The sequence below is a fragment of the Cynara cardunculus genome, assembly GCF_001531365.2.
Source record: "Cynara cardunculus var. scolymus isolate 2C chromosome LG 1, CcrdV1, whole genome shotgun sequence".
NCBI classification, from domain to species: Eukaryota; Viridiplantae; Streptophyta; class Magnoliopsida; order Asterales; family Asteraceae; genus Cynara; species Cynara cardunculus.
The window spans coordinates 45,671,573-45,692,086 of record NC_037528.1 but is presented as its reverse complement, the minus strand read 5'-3'; the positions used below and the strand labels follow the sequence as shown (position 1 = coordinate 45,692,086).

General features: G+C 35.6%; 2 protein-coding genes across 2 annotated transcripts; both read right to left on the bottom strand.

The window, feature by feature from the left end:
* Positions 1–15,497: 15,497 nt before the first annotated feature.
* Positions 15,498–16,709, bottom strand: LOC112506485 (protein FAR1-RELATED SEQUENCE 5-like). The gene is made up of 3 exons (XM_025110572.1): positions 16,290–16,709; positions 15,722–16,195; positions 15,498–15,581 (listed from the first exon to the last, which is right to left on the bottom strand). Exons 1-3 carry the CDS (start codon positions 16,707–16,709, stop codon positions 15,498–15,500), a joined length of 978 nt encoding a protein of 325 aa, XP_024966340.1.
* Positions 16,710–16,755: 46 nt separating this feature from the next.
* On the bottom strand, positions 16,756–19,604 carry LOC112506476 (protein FAR1-RELATED SEQUENCE 2-like). The gene is made up of 4 exons (XM_025110559.1): positions 19,484–19,604; positions 17,406–18,061; positions 17,007–17,213; positions 16,756–16,860 (listed from the first exon to the last, which is right to left on the bottom strand). The coding sequence occupies exons 1-4, from the start codon at positions 19,602–19,604 to the stop codon at positions 16,756–16,758; spliced, it is 1,089 nt and encodes a 362-aa protein (XP_024966327.1).
* Positions 19,605–20,514: the final 910 nt, after the last annotated feature.

The following is a 20,514-nucleotide window of genomic DNA, read 5'->3' as shown; positions in this document are numbered from 1 at the left end:
TCAGAGTGGTTCAGATCGATAGTGGTCCACGATAGTTCAAACGGTGGTTCAGATGGAAAGTGGTTCAGACTGGCGGTGACAAGTCGTGGTTCAGACTGGCGATGACAGTCGTGGTTCAGATCGGTGATTGTTCAAATCGTTGGTGGTCGGCGGTGTCTAATGGTAATTCATATCGATAGTAGTCGCCATGGTCGATAGTGGTTTAGATCGATGGTGGTTCGTGGTGCTTCAGGTGGCGTGGTCGGATGTGGTTCAGATCGATGTAGTTGTTAAAAAGAGAAATCAGACACTATGTGAAAGTGCATGTTCCATGATAGAGAACCAAATATTGATTTTCCTCATGAGTTAGCATGTGCATGTTATATTCTCAATGATCTTGATCTTTTGAGAATGTTCGATCCTATATTCGATGAAGACATCTCTGTCAGATACTCTCTCTCTTCCCAAAAAACTTTTAGATGTATGCTTTGCATCGTAAGTGTATAGATGAATCTATTGATATCAAATTTGATGAATCAGATTAGTGCCTACAATATAATCATTTCTATGTGATGATCTTGAGCTTAAACCAATGGTTGGAATCTCACTCTTTTGACAACTCAACCCCAATCGGTTAGTCCTGTAGAAGAACCAGCCAATCTGGTACCTCTCTTTTCTATGTATAACCCTCAACTGTTGAGGAGAATGACAATGGAGATATACTATTCGTTATATATGTACCATAGGCTAGTCCTATAGAAGAACTAGCGGATCTGGTAACCTCTCTTTCCTATGTATAACCCTCAATTGGTGTCGGTTTTCCTATTTCTTCTCATAGGAAAATCAGTGATCGCACCTCATTAGTAGTCTATTCTAACCCTCCGACAAATATTTAAGGTGCCTCTATTTCTCTCTCCTCCTCCATCTTCTAAGTGGACAAGAGATCATCCAATAGAGCGAATTATTGGTGATTTGCAAGATGTTCCGACTCATCTAGATGATGTCAATTCTCTCTCTCTCTCTTTGAAGGAGCACTTGATTTTAAACATGCTCTTTGTACATGGTATGTCACTCTTTCTATCTTTCTTTTGGATAATTGATCCTCTCGTTTTAAAATTGACAACACCCTCTTTCTTCGGGAAAACAAAAGTGATGTCATTCTTATACAAATTAATGTGGACGACATTATTTTTTGCGAGACTAATTTTTTTCCTCCATTAATAAAAGTGGTTTTCAAAACTCATGGAAAATCCATCTAAGATAAGCATGATGGATGAACATATATTTTATTAGGTTTACTGATAAAACAATTCAATAAAGGAAGTTTTATAAACTAAAGTATTCATGTCAATTTTTTTATTAAAAATACTTTTGACAAATTGTTTATCATGAAAACACCAATTTCACTTCCCTTAAATTACATGTAGTTCCTGATAGTATATTAGTGAATAATTCTTGGGAGATGATTGGTTCTCTTTTGCACTTTAACAGCTAGTCATTATATTTATATACAAGTTATCAAGCTAATATGAAAGAATTTGATTTGAAAGCTGCTAAAAGAATTTTCCAGTATCTGAATGGTACCACCAATCTAATTCTTTAGTGTACTAAAGACTCAGGCTTTGATATAATCAGATATATAGATTCTAACTATGCAGATTGTCAAATAGACTAGAAAGAGTAAAGTTGGAAGTTGTCAACTGTTGAGTGGAAAGATAGTCGGAGGATTTGACAGATGCAATACTATGTGTCTACTTCAACAGTTGAGGTTGAAATTTGTTGCTGCTAATAGTTGTTATGCACAAGTCCTTTAAATGAAAAATCAGTAAGTTGATTATGATCAATTATTTCAGAAATTCCTATTTTCTATCACAATTCATGTGCAATAACTATCACCAGCAACCTAGTTCTTCATTTCCATACCAAGTACATTGATATTTTATCACTTTATCCAAGAACATGTGATGAAAAGTGATGTTGAACTTCACTTTATTCTTCTTGCAGACTATTAACTCGCTAATTTATTTATCAAGCCTTTAATAAAGCTAGATTTAATTTTCTGATTGGCAAGTTGGGATGTTAAACGCTGACAATTACATTTATGAGTTTGCACTAGCTGATTTACCTTAACTAGTCACACATATTAATTTAATATTGTGTGTGGTTAACATTTTAAAAATAGTTTTGAAGGAATAATGCTTATTCAATGTCTCAATTTCATCATCAATGCTTGTCCTATGAAGAAAAAAACTATATGTTTTGCAAGTCTCAGGATACAAGTGAAAATAATAGAACTTTGTCTAAATGAATATGTTATGGTTATCCAAAAATCGTTGACAAAATCATTTGTATAAAATTCTAAAACCCTTGCTTTCTTTTTTAATTCATTTCCAAGTTTTCCTCAACTCCATCGGATTTTAAAAAATATATATACCTACATATATATATATATATATAGGGGCTGGTTCAAATCCTAATCAAATATTTTGTATTAACCATATTAACCCGATCTTGGCCGTTGCTTTGAACATCTAACGGATGTGGTTTAATGAGAATAAATATTTAATTATTTAATTAATGTATTAATTAATGATATATGAACAATGTTATCACAGGGTAAAAAAGTAAGATGGTAAAGCATTGAACGTGTAATACTACGTCCGGCGATTTTTGTAACTCCCAATCACAAAAGAAACCGTCGATCTCATTATCAATATTGTGAATCATTAGCTAAAAATCAGGTTCAGAATCTTCACTAAACAATGGATGATTTTGATGCATTACCGGACGACGGCAACCGTGGAAGGGGTAAGTGTACAAAATTAGGGCTTTTGATCTTTTAAATCGATTGTAAACCCTTTACATTCTTCCTAAAATTTTACTTCAGTGAGACGGAAAAGTGAAAGAATCATGAAAAAATACTCGTTCTCTAACTCTAAGAATACGAAGGACAACCTTGTGGATGTCAATTTAGAGCAAGAAACCCCAAAGTTGGATGCTAGATGGTTTAATAATCAAGAATCAAGAGAATGGAAGCAACAGTCATCAGTAGCAAACGATGTTGAAAAAGGTAAAATAGATATCAATGTTTTTTTATTTGTAGAGATTATAAGTTGTTATTTCGATCGGTTATGTGGTACCAACTATAAACATCTCAATAAATGCAAAAAATGTTTATGTTTTGACTTTTGAAATGTTTTGATTGTAATGTGTAAGATTCATTTTAAATATGAACATGCAWGTAAACATTTGACTGCATTTGACTTGTGGGTTCATACACCTTCGATGTACGAGGTTGATAGTTCGATCAGTTAGGAGGTACATACCATAAACATCTCAATAAATGTGAAAAAAAAAAAAGTTAATGTATTGACTTTTGATTTATTAATGAACATGCGTATTACATTTCGTTGTATTTGGTGTTCAAGTATATATTTACCTGTCATCTAACGCTCACTTCTTCTTCCCGTGGTTGATTCACTATATGCATCACACAACTTGTTCAAAATTATATCGTAAGATGTTTTTTTTATTTTGTGTTGGTAACATGTGAGTCGTTAAAGTTTAGTAATTTTACATTGCTTAATCAAGATTGATTATTATTTTACTAAAACGTTTATTTTGTGGAAAATGAACAATTCGTGAATCATTTATGTTCATCTTATGGGCGTTGGTGCAGATGAAGTTAGCATGAGATGTATTAATGTACCAGTTATTAATAAAGAGACTGGTGAAATGGAAAACCCTGCAACAGTAGCAGATAGAGTTCAAAGAGGTAAAATATATATCAAAAACCTGTTTGTTAGACCTTCAAGCTGTGAAATACATATGGTATGTGATAGGGGGCATATACTTTTCACTAAATACAAATATATTCGTGGTTTGATTTTAAAATTATTTATTTTAATCGTTTAGTGTAGCATTCATGACGAACATACATGTAACGTCCACCTTCGGGATGTATCACAAGTATGCTCATATGTCCCTTATTGATCACTGATGTGGTCGTAGTTGGTTATATGTGAGTTTAAAAAGTGCACAAGTCAATGGATGTGGCCTTATTCGTATAGTGCAGATCCGAGTTTGTTTGTACCTGTAAGGTTATCATTGTAGGTGTTTACAGTTTACATTGTAAATGTCTACTTTGTGATTAGAGGTCGACATGTGGATTCAAGTACAGTTGAGGAATGAATCCACAGCTGACATGTCATAGTGAACCTATAGTTCAACATTCTGAACATCTATGTCCACATCATGTAGGGAGATAGCGTGCCAGCAGGTCACGTAACCGATACATGTGCACAGGTAGTTCACATGATACCTATGCACAAGTAGTTCACATGAGACATATGCACACGTAGTTCACATGAGACATATGACCTAATCTATCTGCAACAATAGCAGATAGAGTTCAAAGAGGTAAAGTATATATCAAAAACATGTTTGTTAGACTTTCAAGCTGTGAAATACATATGGTATGTGATAGGGGGCATATACTTTTCACTAAATACAAATATATTCGTGGTTTGATTTTAAATTTTTTTATTTTAATCGTTTAGTGTAGCATTCATGACGAACATACATGTATCATCCACCTTTGGGATGTATCACAAGTATGTTCATATGTCCCTTATTGATCACTGATGTGGTTGTAGTTGGTTCATATGTGAGTTTAAAAAGTGCACAAGTCAATGGATGTGGCCTTATTCGTATAGTGCATATCCGAGTTTGTTTGTACCTGTAAGGTTATCATTGTAGGTGTTTACAGTTTACATAGTAAATGTCTACTTTGTGATTAGAGGTCGACATGTGGATTTAAGTACAGTCGAGGAATGAATCCACAGCTAACGTGTCATAGTGAACCTATAGTTCAACATATCTATGTCCACATCATGTAGGGAGATAGCGTGCCAGCAGGTCACGTAACCGATACATATGCACAGGTAGTTCACATGATACCTATGCACAAGTAGTTCACATGAGACATATGCACAAGTAATTCACATGAGACATATGCACACGTAGTTCACATGAGACATATGGCCTAATCTATCTGCAACAGTAGCAGATAGAGTTAAAAGAGGTAAAGTATATATTAAAAACCTTTTTGTTAGACCTTCAATGTATGAAATACCTATGGTATGTGATAGGGGCATATACTTTTCACTAAATACAAATATATTCGTGGTTTGATTTTAAATTTTTTTATTTTAATTGTTTAGTGTAGCATTCATGACGAACATAAATGTAACATCCACCTTCGGGATGTGTCACAAGTATGTTCATATGTCCCTTATTGATCATTGATGTGGTCGTAGCTGGTTCATATGTAAGTTTACAAAGTTCACAAGCCAATGGATGTGGCCTTATTTGTATAGTGCATATCCGAGTTTGTTTGTACCTGTAAGGTTATCATTGTAGGTGATTAAAGTTTACATTGTAAATGTCTACTTTGTGATTAGATGTTGACATGTGGATTCATGTACGGTCGAGGAATGAATCCACAGCTGACGTGTCATAGTGAACCTATAGTTCAACATAATGAACATCTATGTCCACATCATGTAGGGAGATAGCATGCCAGCAGGTCACGTAACCGATACATATGCACAAGTAGTAGACATGATACCTATGCACACGTAGTTCACATGAGACGTATGGCCTAATCATATCACCACACAGAGCCTGATCATATTAACACATAGAGCCTGACCATCTGAACAACTGAACAACATTGTTCATTTGTATCGATATGAACCAATGTGTGATCATGTGAACAAGTAGTTCACATGATACATATGAACCTAACCATATGAATAACTGTACTTGGGTTGTTCATTGTGCTTATAGATATCAGCATCATCTTCTCAATACACCAGCTTGAATCATTAAACCATTTTATATATCATATGTAATGACTGCGTAAGGATTAATATGGGTACTAACAAAACGAACGTGTGGTAGTTGCATTAGTCATTTGCTTTGTTAAGTTTGAAAGGGCATTGAAAAATGATTAGACTTTCAAATTACTATGTTGATACTTCACTTATAAGTAACCACTATATTTACGAAAACATAAATGGAGAACAACATGTGTTAGTATAAAATAATGAAAGAATCATGTATTTCTCTAAAAGATTGAAAGATAAAAAGCTAGTTTTTGATATTTTCTGAATATGAGGATGTCTTTTGATCTATGAATCTTTACAAGCCTTTTGGTTTTTCAAAATTGAATTCTTATTCAATATGTTGATCGCTTGGCCTATATTTGTGAATGCCTTTTTTAAGAATATTATTTTTTTTTCTTAAACTTTCAAAGTGGCTAAACCTAACATACAATTTTGACAAAAGTTCTGATGAAACATATGGGCAATCTGCCAGTTTTAGAGATTTGTCTTGATATAGATTAATCTGTATTCGTTTAGTTCTCGGAACAAATGAAATAACAACTAAAGCATCCAATGAGGATACAGGATATAAAGGGATCATAGATTGAGGGACACTTAACCATTTCTATTCTTCATATAACCCATCATTAAATAAGATTTTAGGATTGTTTGAATCTCATTACTTGATTTCTGTTGAGGTATGTCATATGTGCCTCTCTGCATAAACAAATATTTTACGGTAGTTAAGAAATTTATAGCAGCCAGGTTTGAGAAAAACATTTACCATGCTAGCTAATCAAAAGAGCAAAGTGATCTAACAAATTCTGCTGATAGCTAACCAACTATCTGTTATTTCAACACCCCATCAGGCTGGAGGGTAGGAAGAACCGATTAAGCCCAGCTTGCTGAGTATGTGATGATGTTTACCTGAAAGACTTTTGTGAAGATATATGCTAATTTTAGTTCTGAACATAGGGAAGTTCAATCAATCCTTGCACTTTTTCTTGACCAAAACGACAACCCGAATCTATATATTTGGTTGATATATGGAAATCAGCATTTTTAGCAATGTGAATAGCTACTTTACTACGCATTTGACAGGCACTTGATCAATTCCCATAATTTTTATTTCATGAAGTAGTCTAGTGAGCGAACAATATTACAGTAAATTCCCTCAGAGATCTATACTGTGCTTCATGATGAGAAACAATAGCTTGGTTTTTATACTTCCAGGAGACAGGACTACCTCAGAGACCGACATTTTGATGTCGTCTTTTGGAAATAATGGCCTTTAATCCATGTATATTTTATTGGTTAGGATGACAAAAGACAAAAAATATGATTAAAAATAAATGGTTGGTAATTGAACCAACTTTGGAAAGTCCTATCTATTTCATAGTGACTTGATGCATGGGAAGATTAGATTTGCATGGCAAATTCATTGTGGCAGCGCGGAATGGTCTTTATGTGATCCTAAATAGTGAAGTCAGTTACTTGTTTTGCTTTGCCTTGTTAGGCTTACACTCCTTACAAAGTTACAAGGATAATAACAAACAAAAGAGCTTAATGTCCACTTATTGAGTTAGCACTAATCTTAGTTTTCTGCATGATATCGATAATTGTTGAAATTCAAAACCTGGGTTGCATTAGATATATTTTATTCTTGATAGCCGATGCTCATTTTACAATATTGGTTTTTTAAAAACGTTTGTCAATTTTCTTTTCTAGCCAAACATTGGATGAATGGCATACCATGTTATCATTAAATATCCACATGATACATATGAACCTGACCATATGAACAACTGAACCACACGTTCATTTGAAATCACACCTGTATTCATAAGATCCAAGAGAAAGAAACAATAATGCAGCGAACAGAGAATGACACATCTTCATAAACGACATTAAATTTGATCTTGTTTTCGATACCAAGCATAAACAACACAAACTTTGTTGATAGGTACATTACTAATCAGCAACTAGGGAATAAAATAATTAATACAAAATTCGACACTACCAGCACACAACAACAGGACATAATGTTCATCCATCTTCTTACATGTTTTATAGGAAATGACATAAATCACAAGATGCATAGATCGTTGATAACCGCATCTTTCTTGGCAAAGTAGTAGAGAGCATATGCTAACACCAAGTTTAGTATGGGTAAAAGAAATGTCAATATGTTGCTAGATGAACTTCCAGATTCTTGGTTGTATGCAGAAGTTGTGTTAGTCACCATCTTGCGCTTGTTTTTCTGAAGCATAGATTTGCTATCGATTTCACCAATATAGTAATCTTTCATCAATTCTTTGTCATCTTGATTGTGGCCCACATCTTTCGAAATCTGTTGTTGCGGCTTTCTCTATAATATTGAACACTTGTGTGACCATATGAACAACTAGTTCACATGATACATATGAACTACTTGTTCAGTTGACATATGCCCAAGTGGTTTTCATGGGACACATGGCCTAATGAACCTGATAGTGATCATAACAAACAAGTGTGTTAGCAACGCGATTTAATTTGTCGACCTCTTCCTCAACTATATGGCCACTGTATGTCTTCGTATACTTAGCTCGCTCCGTATGTACACTTCATTTATTGTAGTTGTAATATGTTTTCGTATATGTTGGTTCACATATGTCTAACGTCTGGGGGGCAACACGTAAGTAGATGATAATATGTGAGTCTGTATTCCTTGATTCATATGTAGCATATTACGTCATTTATCATTAAAAAACATGATTCGGAATTCAGTCATGTTTGCATATATACAATTTTATTCTAATGTTTTTACTATAAGATTCCATCCATGTTAAAGTAAGTTAATCTCCATTGATATGATTTGTAAACTAAATAGGCTAACATGTACAGGTGCAACATCGTCCTCGACGTTATTGATACTAACGATGTCGAAGGTTATGGGTTCCTCGAAACAAACCGGTATGTTTGTTGCACTTAAAGAGATACAAGATTGACGTTTTCAGAGTATCATAGTAAGAACACAATTAAATGTTTTATTACTAACAAATCATATATTGTTTGATCAGGTCGGGAACTTAGAACTAATACCGTACTATTAGGAGATCAATCAAGGAAGCAAGTATATCACTCAATAAATGCGCCTGACAACCCCAACGACGCGAGGCTAGATAAAGTTACAGGTAACTTTGGTACATATATAGCTCTCTTTTTCGGACACTTTTGAACTGTTTTTAACAACTTAATTTTAACAAACAAACCTAACCGACTGCATACTTGTTTCATAACTGAATCATAGTCGAAACTCATATCCAGTCTATCATCTAACATAGTTTATCGTTTCAAGGTCTTGCATCGTTATTCCTCGTTTCATTTGTACATGCAAGCACTTGTTGTGTACACAAAAAAAAAAGTTGCAAAGAACTAAAACTGAGGGATTTAGTACAATAGAAGCATAAATAGATTTGCTTTTCGAAATATAGCATCGTGTTATTTACATGTTCTATGGAGCACCCTTCCCATATGCAAGAGCAATGTTTTACACTAAATATACAGTTGTAACTAGTACACTTTAAAACGATACCCACTGACATATAAGAGTGAAGATTCCCCACATACCACCTTTATATTGCATCTTTCAATCAGTTTATACAGGAAAACAACTCATATAAGATGCAAATCAACCAAGTTTTTTTTTTCCGTTCAATACATGCTTTAATACCCATTTGCATATGTAATTCATTTTTGTTAAACTGGTCGATATATGCAGTCATAGCTTGATGCTTCTAATTTGAGGTTGAAAAATGCTTTCCTGAACACAGGGATGGAATGTGATAGTGATTTCCAGCTAGGCCAACAGCCTCCACTAAATGCAGCTACCGGAATCACACGTAAGGACAAAGGAACTGCACTTGGCAACGCAACATGTGAACAGCCTGATGCATAGGATCCGACGTTGGGCATTAGAACAAGGACTTCGCCCAAGACATTGTATGAAACAGTTAAGTGCCTAACCGCTGCCCAAAGAGCAGCTATCAAGGACATGGGATTTAAATCTTTGCTAGATATGACAGTAGACGGGATTCTGGCCAAATTGGGGTTCTACGTTGTGGATATGTTAGATATATGCGATGAACATTAGGATGAACAACAGTGCAATCCCAATAACTGTTGAAACGATACATGAAGTTTTAGGGCTGCCAATGGGGGGCATGGATCTGAACTCGGTTGAGCAATCCTCGTTCCTTGATGACATGATTGCGACATGGAGGAAGCAATTCAACAAGGACCGGATGAGGCCAAAGGATGTTATGAACGTTGTGCATAGATCAGCTGATGCAGGAGCTATGTTCAAGCTGAGTTTACTGGTTATAGTGATCAATACACTCGCAGAATGCAGCCGAGTCGGAGTTTGCAACTTGTGTTTCCTAAGCCGCCTCCAAAGCATAGATATTATACCAAAGATTGATTGGTGTAAATATATATACGACTGCATAAAGACAAGCAAGAAATGCTGGAATAGGGACAACCTTATGTCCTTTTATGCTTAACGGTAAGTAAGAAGTTCAATATATGTAAATATACTTCATACAACAAGTGTAAATAAACTACTTTATACAATTTTTGCAGTTACTTTATGTCCATTCAACATCATGTGCACGTATTCAAGTCGAAGACGGGACACCTCCTTTGAGGGCATGAACGATGGATTTGTTGAGGAAAAGGCAAGAGGTTGAGATTAGAGGTGGTGGACTGGGATATGCGCAGTTTAAACATGTGTCGAACGTCGAGCATGCACCAGTTGACAAGCATAGTGAACCGTGTACGACAGCGAAGGACATTGGGGAATCAAGTCGGCATAATCAAGAGAGTGATGATGGAATGACAAAGGAGGTAAATGTATAAACTCTATATAATAGTTGGATATATTTATTTATAATATAAGTTGAGTTAGATGGTGTTCGTTTGACATTTTTTATGTGAAAATGTTATTCTCATGTAATTTAGAGTACACTTTAATCCATACTTATTATCCGAAGTATTAGATTTTCATACCTAAGCATTTTAACACTTTAACTTGTCTATTTGTGAACGAACATATGTTTGTTACGTAATCAATTTCATATAACAACGGCGCAACCGATACGGTACCCTCTTTAATAAGTACTTTACTGTTATAATTTTTAAAAATAAATCGGCGTGATAACAAAGCATCAAGTTAGTATAAGTTCATAACATAAAAAGCACGAAGTAGGATGTTAATGTTTTTAGTACATATGGTATATTTGTATGCGTTTTAAGAGTTTGACCTTTTCTTTTTTCAGGAATGCATTAAGAGTATGTGGAATAAGATTGATGATTTGTCTACCGCAAGAGATGAGGCAGATCTGCATCTACAGTCGCTTATTGACCGATTTCCCGGGGACGTTGAAATTGAAGAATTCAAGTATAAGTTAGCACAAGTACTTGAAGGGAGCAAATGGTACAACCAAACAATAGAGCCAACGGTCTATGAGCAGTCATAGCCACCCACTGCAGATGCTACACCGCCAACGACGGGTCACGTGCCCACTTTGGCTATTGTTGAGGTAACACCTGAGAAGGTGGCGACCATATCGGATGCTGATTTAATTTTCCCGCCATCTCAGTTATGGACAAGTCCAACAGTGATCGCTGAGGTTGATAGGGCTTCAAATGAGAAGTCCGCGTATCTAACGAGATATAATATGCGGTCGAGTAAGCAGGTTGATCATAGAGGACAGTTAAAGAGTCCATCATTCATTTCACAGGTGGACAAGGTTGGAAGTGTTCAAAATAAGACTATTGATCAGTCCGAAAGTCAGTCACGAAAGATGTGTAAGAGAGGTGATGAAGGAGCAGTTAAGTGTACGCAAGGAAGTAGTGAACAGCCAATTGTTTCTTATGGTGACATCAATCCACTATTGTTTGATCTGGGGTTAAGCCCATGCGATAAGCAAGTCGTTCCGGTTGTGGATAGTACACGCGCAAGGAGGGATCCAAAGCTTAGTTTTAAGCTACGGTCACCTTATGTTTCACAGGCTGTTACGTTTGACGTAACTAACGATGAACGTAAGCTACAAGAGTGGGTAATGCGAGGGATCGGTGGAATTATGTAAGTCACATCATTGAAATGTTTAATATTTTGTTATAACAAATATATTTTTTATGACTCGATGACATAATATTATGAATGTAACTATGCAGTGAGCCAGTCTTCTCCTCACCAAATGGACGAACAGTTACATGGAAAGCAATGCAATCACTTGCATCCCAGTCCTGGGTTTGCAAAGATGTTTTGGACGCATGGTCAACAGTCCTCAACAAGGAAGAAAGATTAAGGAGCCATGAATCTCCACGCCGCCTTTTCTATCCGACATATGTTTCAGTATATTTACATACTACCCAAGTTTCTTATTTCAAATGACAACATGTAGATGATCAAATCAACGTCCAATATCAAAGTAACAGTTGTTAACATTTTTCATGCGCATTTCGGACGATAATGGTTCCCTTTTGTGTTCGTCCATTCGATTATCTGACCCGCTGCCACTCTATATTGCCTACTTGCTGCGCACACAGATGTTCAAAGCGTTAAACTATATGTTCCCTGGGGCACGGCAGATGTGGATTTATTCATCGGCTATGTATGAATCCACAAGTAGACATATACACACACGTGACTGAGTGTTAATGCAAAAGGTGGACGTGTGTGGTCATTTGTGCCCGTACGAAGTCACATTAACTCTAACCATATGTCCACCAAGGTAACATACATCTGAACAAACCGCCTCATTGAACCAGGGTGTAAGCCTCGTCCAGGGTCCATTAGGCGCCGGCTCGCCTCGAGGCATAAGCCTTACACGATTTTAAAACCATGGAACAAACAAAAACGAGTTAGATGATACTAGACAATTTTTGTGCTTTTCAACTGGACTTTTGAATCTTGATCATAATCTTGTGTGATTAGTTTTGTTTTCATATGCTCTTCAACAGGACCCTTGAATCTTGATCATTATCTTGTGTGATTAATTATGTTTTCCTGTGCTTCTTACAGGACCCTTGAATCTTGATCATAATCTTGTGTGATTAGTTTTTTTTTCTTGTGCTCCTTAATGGCACCCTTGAATCTTGATCATAATCCGATGTGATTGGTTCTGTTTTCATGTGCTTTTCAAGGGGACCCTTGAATCTTTATCATAATCATGTGTAATTAATTCTGTTTTCATGTGATTTTCAAACGACCCTTGAATGTTGATCATAAACTTGTGTGATTAATGTTCTGTTTTCGTGTGTTTTTCAACACGACCCTTGAATGTTGATCATTACCGTGTTCACATTTATCACAGATACTGAACATTGGGTAATGATCTTGTTCGTATCGATACGTATGAGCACAAGATCGAGGTCTGTGATTTAGGTTAAACTCAACTGAGCCATGCACATTTCGGCCGAAATATGAAATTTTTTTATATGAGGATCGTAAACACACCTATCGGTTTTTTTAACTGTGATGGAGTACTATTCACAGCAATCACAAGACCGACGATATGAGTAATATGGACATATTGTTCACAACAATAACATAGACTGATCATATGTTAATTTAACGCAGACAATATGTCGACCTTGTGAACATACGTCTTTATAGACTTCTTATAATTGTTATGCATACATAACCGAGTCGAATCATATATTCATCTGAGTTACTGGTGCACATGACGGGATATGAACACCGACATGGCATACTAACCGAAATTATGATTTTATTCATGTGATGTTGTTGTGCATACGAACCGTTATGAACACATTCTTCTTACTTTGGTTGTTAATATGTTGTGTGTGACTTTGGTCTTATTATCCCATGACATGTAATGTAATTGTTCATGTGCGTCAACATGTCAATTATGTCGCGTGTTCATACAGCTGAACAGTAATGAACCAAAACACCTTTGACTATTTGAATTGTAAAGTTTCATATGTTAATACCTCTTATGTGAAATCTACAAAGAACGCACGTCTTTGTTAATTGAAACTAACTACCTTGTTTGTGTGCTGATGGATCCAATCATGAGAGATCAATCTTTAGATGTGCACAAAAGGTACCAGAGTTCCAAAATATCATATCAAGCTACACACTAAATGACAAAGGGTTGATCGGTATGCGTAATGTTGACATGGTACGTATCACATTTTGGTATGAAGATAATTGTACAATACCTGAAAGCGTATTGAAATACTAACAACTAGGTTCCATATTCATTCTATAGATATTTTTCCCGATCGTAGAAGATGTTACTATTACATGGTAGTGTTTGATCTAAAGCACCCCTCAATCATGATTGTTGACTCTACGGATCGTGATGGAACGATTGAAGATATTTATGGATCTATTACTATATCTTTGGTTAGTATACTTTATTATTGGTCTTACAGTCTGCATGCACAATATACACCATAACTAACTATATTTATTTATGATTTATTCAGCAAGACATGCTGATTATGCATCTAATGAGAGAGGGACATGAGGCTGGGAAAATATATACAGAAACGGACCAAGAAAAGATCCGAACCAGGTGGCAGTCCCATGAAGGATCAATCGATTGTGGTGTAATGCTCATGCGGCATATGGAGACCTTTTTTGGAGGTGACAGTGGGAAATGGGACTGTGGTCTCTATAAGGAGAGCACGAAGCAAAAGAGGCAACTCAAGGATTTGCGGACTAAGTACTGCTCCAAACTCATACTCAGTGAGGAGAACGTCAGAAAGAGTGCGGTCATAAAAGATGTACATCAATTCATCGCAATGGAGACGTCATACAATGCGAAGAAGAAGCATGGTGATACACATAAAGGTCGGGGGAAAGGGTAGATGGAATTTGTAGTTGGTGTTGACATTATAATAATTCTAGTTTTTATTTCGAACTTTATCATCTAGTTCAGTTATGTTAGGGCAACAGTTTTTGGACATGAAACTACATGTTTTTTTTTAAATGAAGTATGTCTTTTGAACAACATGATGAATCTTATAGCCTGGAGAACATCTACATAAGATGGTTTTCTGTTGGTATATTTGGTCAATTACTTTTGATTCAGGTATTCATATTTGGTGTGAAATTCTACCTAAAATTGAAGCTATCCTATCATTTCTGCCAGCCCGAGGTGATACATGGAAAAGTTTAGACAGTTGATACAGTTGTACTTTTTGATAATGTGATTAGTTATGTGGATTTAGTGAGTTATTTGGTGACTATACCAAATGCCCAAACTATTAACCGACTTAGGGTATGGTTGCTTATGTATTGGTTCACCACTACTGATAGCTTAATCCATGTATGACTTAATCCAAACCAAAGAGCCCCTTACTGTTAGTTATATGTTAGTGTATCAAAATACAATTATTGTTAAACTCTGTCTACATGTGGCATTGTAGTAGGTGCTCAAACGTTTAACTGTATATACTTTAATCTAAAAAAGTTAATGAAAATGTATATGTTATACACGGTGTCACATACACGGTTGGAACATAATGTGATATTAAAGAAAAACACATCCTTAAAGGCGCATGACATATAAAAAAAAACTAAACGACATAACCAATAGTCTGAATAAACACAATTTAACCGAAATCTAAACTACAAGGCAACGACGTCGCACGAACATACGTCAGTTTGACAGCAACAACTAAGCAACGGAAAATATCCTTAAAAATATGTAATTGAAAGCTAACTAATCTATCAATTATGGGCAATTATGTGAGTCGTGACCACTGTGTTGTCCACACGTTGCACATTTTCGTTTCGCTTTTTTGATGTTATTTTGTATTTTCTCGGACACACTTACCAGCCTCTTGCCAGTGCCACAACCCTTGTTCCTTATTCCAGAAGGTGGTAGAATGTCTACCTCATCAGGTATGGAAACATCTAGATGGTCTCTAATCACATCCAACTTTTGTTGTGATCGGTCTTCATATGGAACTTCCTTCTCTATATCACCCATGAATTTGTCGAGGTTACGCCCCAGTTTAGCCAATATAGATTTATCATTGCGGCCGATGCTTACTATGTCGTCGACCTTGGAATATACATCAATTATACATTTATCTTTTTCGGCATCAACATCCCCATAACGCATTCTTGCAGATTGTATCTGAATTGGAACTAACTGTCGCTTCCAACGACGTAATACGTATTTTTTCGGAATGCATTCAACTTCGTCGTTTATCAGTACCTTGAAAGCGTGACAACAAAGATACCCGTTACGCGTAAATAGGTTGCAATCGCATTCGACTGTGTTTGTTGAGAAATTACGGCACACCTGTCGTGTCAAAAATAGTAAAAACAACAACAGTCAAAATAAAATTAAGAAGCATAGGAATCAGTTTGTAGAATGTGAGTTTGAGATATGATACCTGATACGTAATTTTGTCAGATGATTTCTTGGTCTTGTGGCTTATCACGAATGACTTTAACTCATCCCGGCATTCGACGGTCTCAATATTACAAAACCAAACAGCCTTCTTTATTTCCTTTTGGATGTCAAAAAACACGTTTCGACTGTATATGCTTGATGCATGACTTTCTAAACGCAACGGAGTAGCAAACTTTGGATTAGTCGTTCTCGTGACATTTTCGTGGATATATTGTCTGTATCTTTGTTTCTCTATAGCTACGTCGTAATTATTAAGGAATTGAACCAAATCAAACCAGTACGATTCGTATATGTTAATATACGAATTCAAACTCTCAGATCTTGATGTTGTTTTCATTAGTCCAAACATCGGTGTGTCCTTATAATAGGCAGGGATCCATGAGTGTCGGATTTCATACATCTTTGTGAACCAAGTATCCCCACCTAGATTGTATTGATGTATCATCTCATGCCAACCGAGTCTCGAACTCCGTTGGCCCAATATGTATGTTCCATACGAGCTTATTGATAACTTTATTGAAGCTAGGATCATGATTTAGTGCGGCACTAACCTGGGGTTACAAGGATTCAACAAATGAACAAATAACACAAAAACCTCATTTAAATGAAATAGAATTCATAATATACTACTTATCTTTGAAGGCACCTTCTTCATAATGTGCCACAGACAGAGTCAATGCTTGGCTTCCATGAAAACCATCTGGATAGCCTGTTTCATCGTCGAACATTGGTCTGTAATCACGAACAAAGGTTGCTTATCATGACATTTTAGAAAAGCCTTTAGAATCCATGAAAAGTTATCAATTGTCTTGCCGCTTATTAGAGCGGATTCGACAACAACGGACGCCTTATGGTCGTCAACAGCCAAGAAGGGAACGAAGATCATTGTATGCCTGTTCATATGCTAATAAAAAAATAGAAACGTTATGAAAGGCAATAACTATATTGCACTTGGGAATCTTACTTGTTAGTGCGAAAAGTCCCGTCAAACGATATGACATCACCGAATTATTTGTAGTTAATTCTAGCAACTTCATCTGCCCAGAAAATTGCGCTCAACTCCTGTTCATTGCACTTGTATTCGGAAAAAAAAAACGGGGACAATATCCCGTCTGTTTGATAATTTATTGATCAACATATTCGTGTCCTTATTCCCAACACAAGCAACAGCATCCCTCTTAAAATTCTTGAAGTCGATTTTGGAAACTCGCGTATGTTCAAATCCCCCGTTCAATGCGGTTTGAATACGGTGAGCCCTTCTCGCACCAACTTTGTAACTCGAGCTATTTAGTACAKTTTTGAAGTCTGTATACTTCATCTGTCTATTCTTCCGAGAGAAACGACGAAAATTAATATCGAACAATGCATGGTTATGTGCCTCAACAAACTCATATATCTCGTAACAAGCCCTATCCTTCTTCAAATGTATTTTTAGACATGCATTACACCCAGAACGTTTGATGTTTGTATTGCGGTATCTCCTCTCACCCGCATGCATATCCAACGAATCAAAATCTTTTTTTCTTGGGGTTCCCTGCCTGCTACAGACCAACCACCTAGTTTGAATATCGTCGTGCTTGTTCGTTTTTTTTTTTTTTTTTGCATGAACACGAACATCAAAGCCGGCATTGTCCGCGTAAGTCTTGTACATCTTTTCAACCTCATTTATAGATGCATATTGTGCGTTGGTCTTTGGCTTAAGCGTGTCATCAACCTTTGGGGTAAAAAACTTTATTCCTTCTGAACTCTCGACTATATCATAATCAATTTCTTGTTATGAAGAAATTATATTATCAGGACCTGATGTAAAACAAGTTGTTAGTTTTTGAGGTTAAAGTTAGTATGTATCACATGATTTTTTATAAAGGGCAACAACCAGGGGGTATAGTGAACTCACAACAACCAGTGGGGGAAGAAAAGGCTTTGTTCATAGTTCTAACATATGCTGCTAGCTACAATATATCAATCTTATTAYTGCCTCAAGCAAATACACTACTTTGTACCAAAAATATAAGGATAAGCTGTAAGATTCTTGTAAGCAAGGCAACTGAAGATAGATCATTGTTTCTTTCATCCGATGAACAGATTTTTGTATTTAAACATGTTCCTAACTGGAATTTATGTAATAACCATCCACGATGTATGATTGAAGAAAGTAGTAATAATATGTTTAGCTTTTTTATTTTACTTTGAAATTGAGTTATGACATACTTTACAGATGAGTTGAACCGTCTTCTTGCATCTGTTTTCAGGCTTACATTAAAAAGGAGGACAATAAGAAGCTTAAACAGAAGCAGCATGAGAGGATGCAACCAAAAATGGGAAAAATGGATATTGATTATCAGGTTTGGTCACTTAAACTTATTGGAACTAAAAGCATTAGTTACTTGATCCTCTCTTTTTTATCCTTGGGCAAAGATGACTTTGGTATGCAAAATTTGTTGTTCTGTCCATGGGGTTAACTGATATGACCATTTATGTTGCAGGTACATCATGATGCATTTTTCAAATACCAGGCCAATGATTCAAGTGATGTAGTTCACATAGAGCCTGACCATCTGAACAACTGAACAACATTGTTCATTTGTAGCGATATGAACCAATGACTGAACATGTGAACAAGTARTTCACATTATACATATGAACCTGACCATACTTAACAACTGTACTTGGGTTGTTCACTGTGCTTATAGATATCAGCATCCTCTTCTAAATACACCAGCTTGAATCATTAAACCATTTTATATATCACATGTAATGACTACGTAAGGATTAATATGGGTACTATCAAAAGGAACGTGTGGTAGTTGCATTAGACATTTGCTTTGTTAAGTTTGAAAGGGCATTGAAAAATGATTAGACTTTCGAATCACTATGTTGATACTTCACTTATAAGCAACCACTATATTTACGAAAACATAAATAGAGAACAACATGTTTTAGTATAAAATAATGACAGAAACACATAGTTGCCTTGTGTTCATATGTAGTTAAATGCATTTCATCCAGCAACCTTCATCATTACAGAACCTGAAACATTTTTTTTCAACTTATGCTCTTTTCACACCGTATTTGGTTTCCATAATGATGATATTAAATYTGGACACAATAATCATCTTTACAATGGCAATAGTTGTCCAATTCAACAAAATAAACGTCATATTAATCACTTACCAATCGACACGCTTTGATCATCTTCATCATCACCGGAATTCAAATTCCGAACGTAGTCGTATCCATGTTTAACTTCGTCATTTCCATTGTTATCAATATGATTTACGCTAGTATTATCCATATTACTCGGACGATACGGAGATATTTTACACTTACACAACGAAAATAATTATGTGTATAACATCACTTGACATCACAATCATGAACATGAATGAGATATAATTCATAATCAGCTACAGAGAAAATTGAGGGATCTTCAAAGATTTGTAACTCCCAATTAAATATTAGGGAGTTACATAATTGTTAAATTACATAATCACCCTTGTATTAATTTTATATGTTACATTTAAACATAAAGTAAAGAATGAATTTGATTGGTTAGTTTTGGTTAGTATGGTTAATACAAAATACTTGGTTAGTATTTGAACCACCCTCTATATATAGGGCATATTAGGTATTTTTAAAAAACTCCTCTCTCATCTCTCCGACCTCCAATCTCCGGCCTCCAGTGAAATCGGTATCACAGTATATCACAATGGGTATCACATTGTGTATATTTGTTTTTAAGGTTTGAGTTGGTATCACAATATATCACAATGAGTATCACATTGTGTATCTTTGTGATTACTTGGTACCTGCCGGATTAATGTTCACCGAATGCCGGAGATTGGAGGTCGGAGAGATGAAAGAGGAGAGAGGAGAAAGAAGAGAGGAGAGAGAAAAGAGAAGTTTTTTAAAATACTTAAAATACCCTCTAATTATAATTTTAACTCAAACTACCATAATTATTAATTTCCTAATTTATCCGTGGATTTGTGGTTGATATTGGATCTCACAGTTACCACAAACTAATCAGTTCTCCCTTGAATGACCCCTATATGCATTATTTGTTATGTTTTTAAAAGAGAAAAGGTAAAAAGACAACATTATCCCTCACTTAACCGAACAACAGTCAGTAGAGTTAGGATAAAGAGACTTAAACCGTAACAAAAACGAAACCCTGATGACCGTATCTGTAATTACTTTGTTCG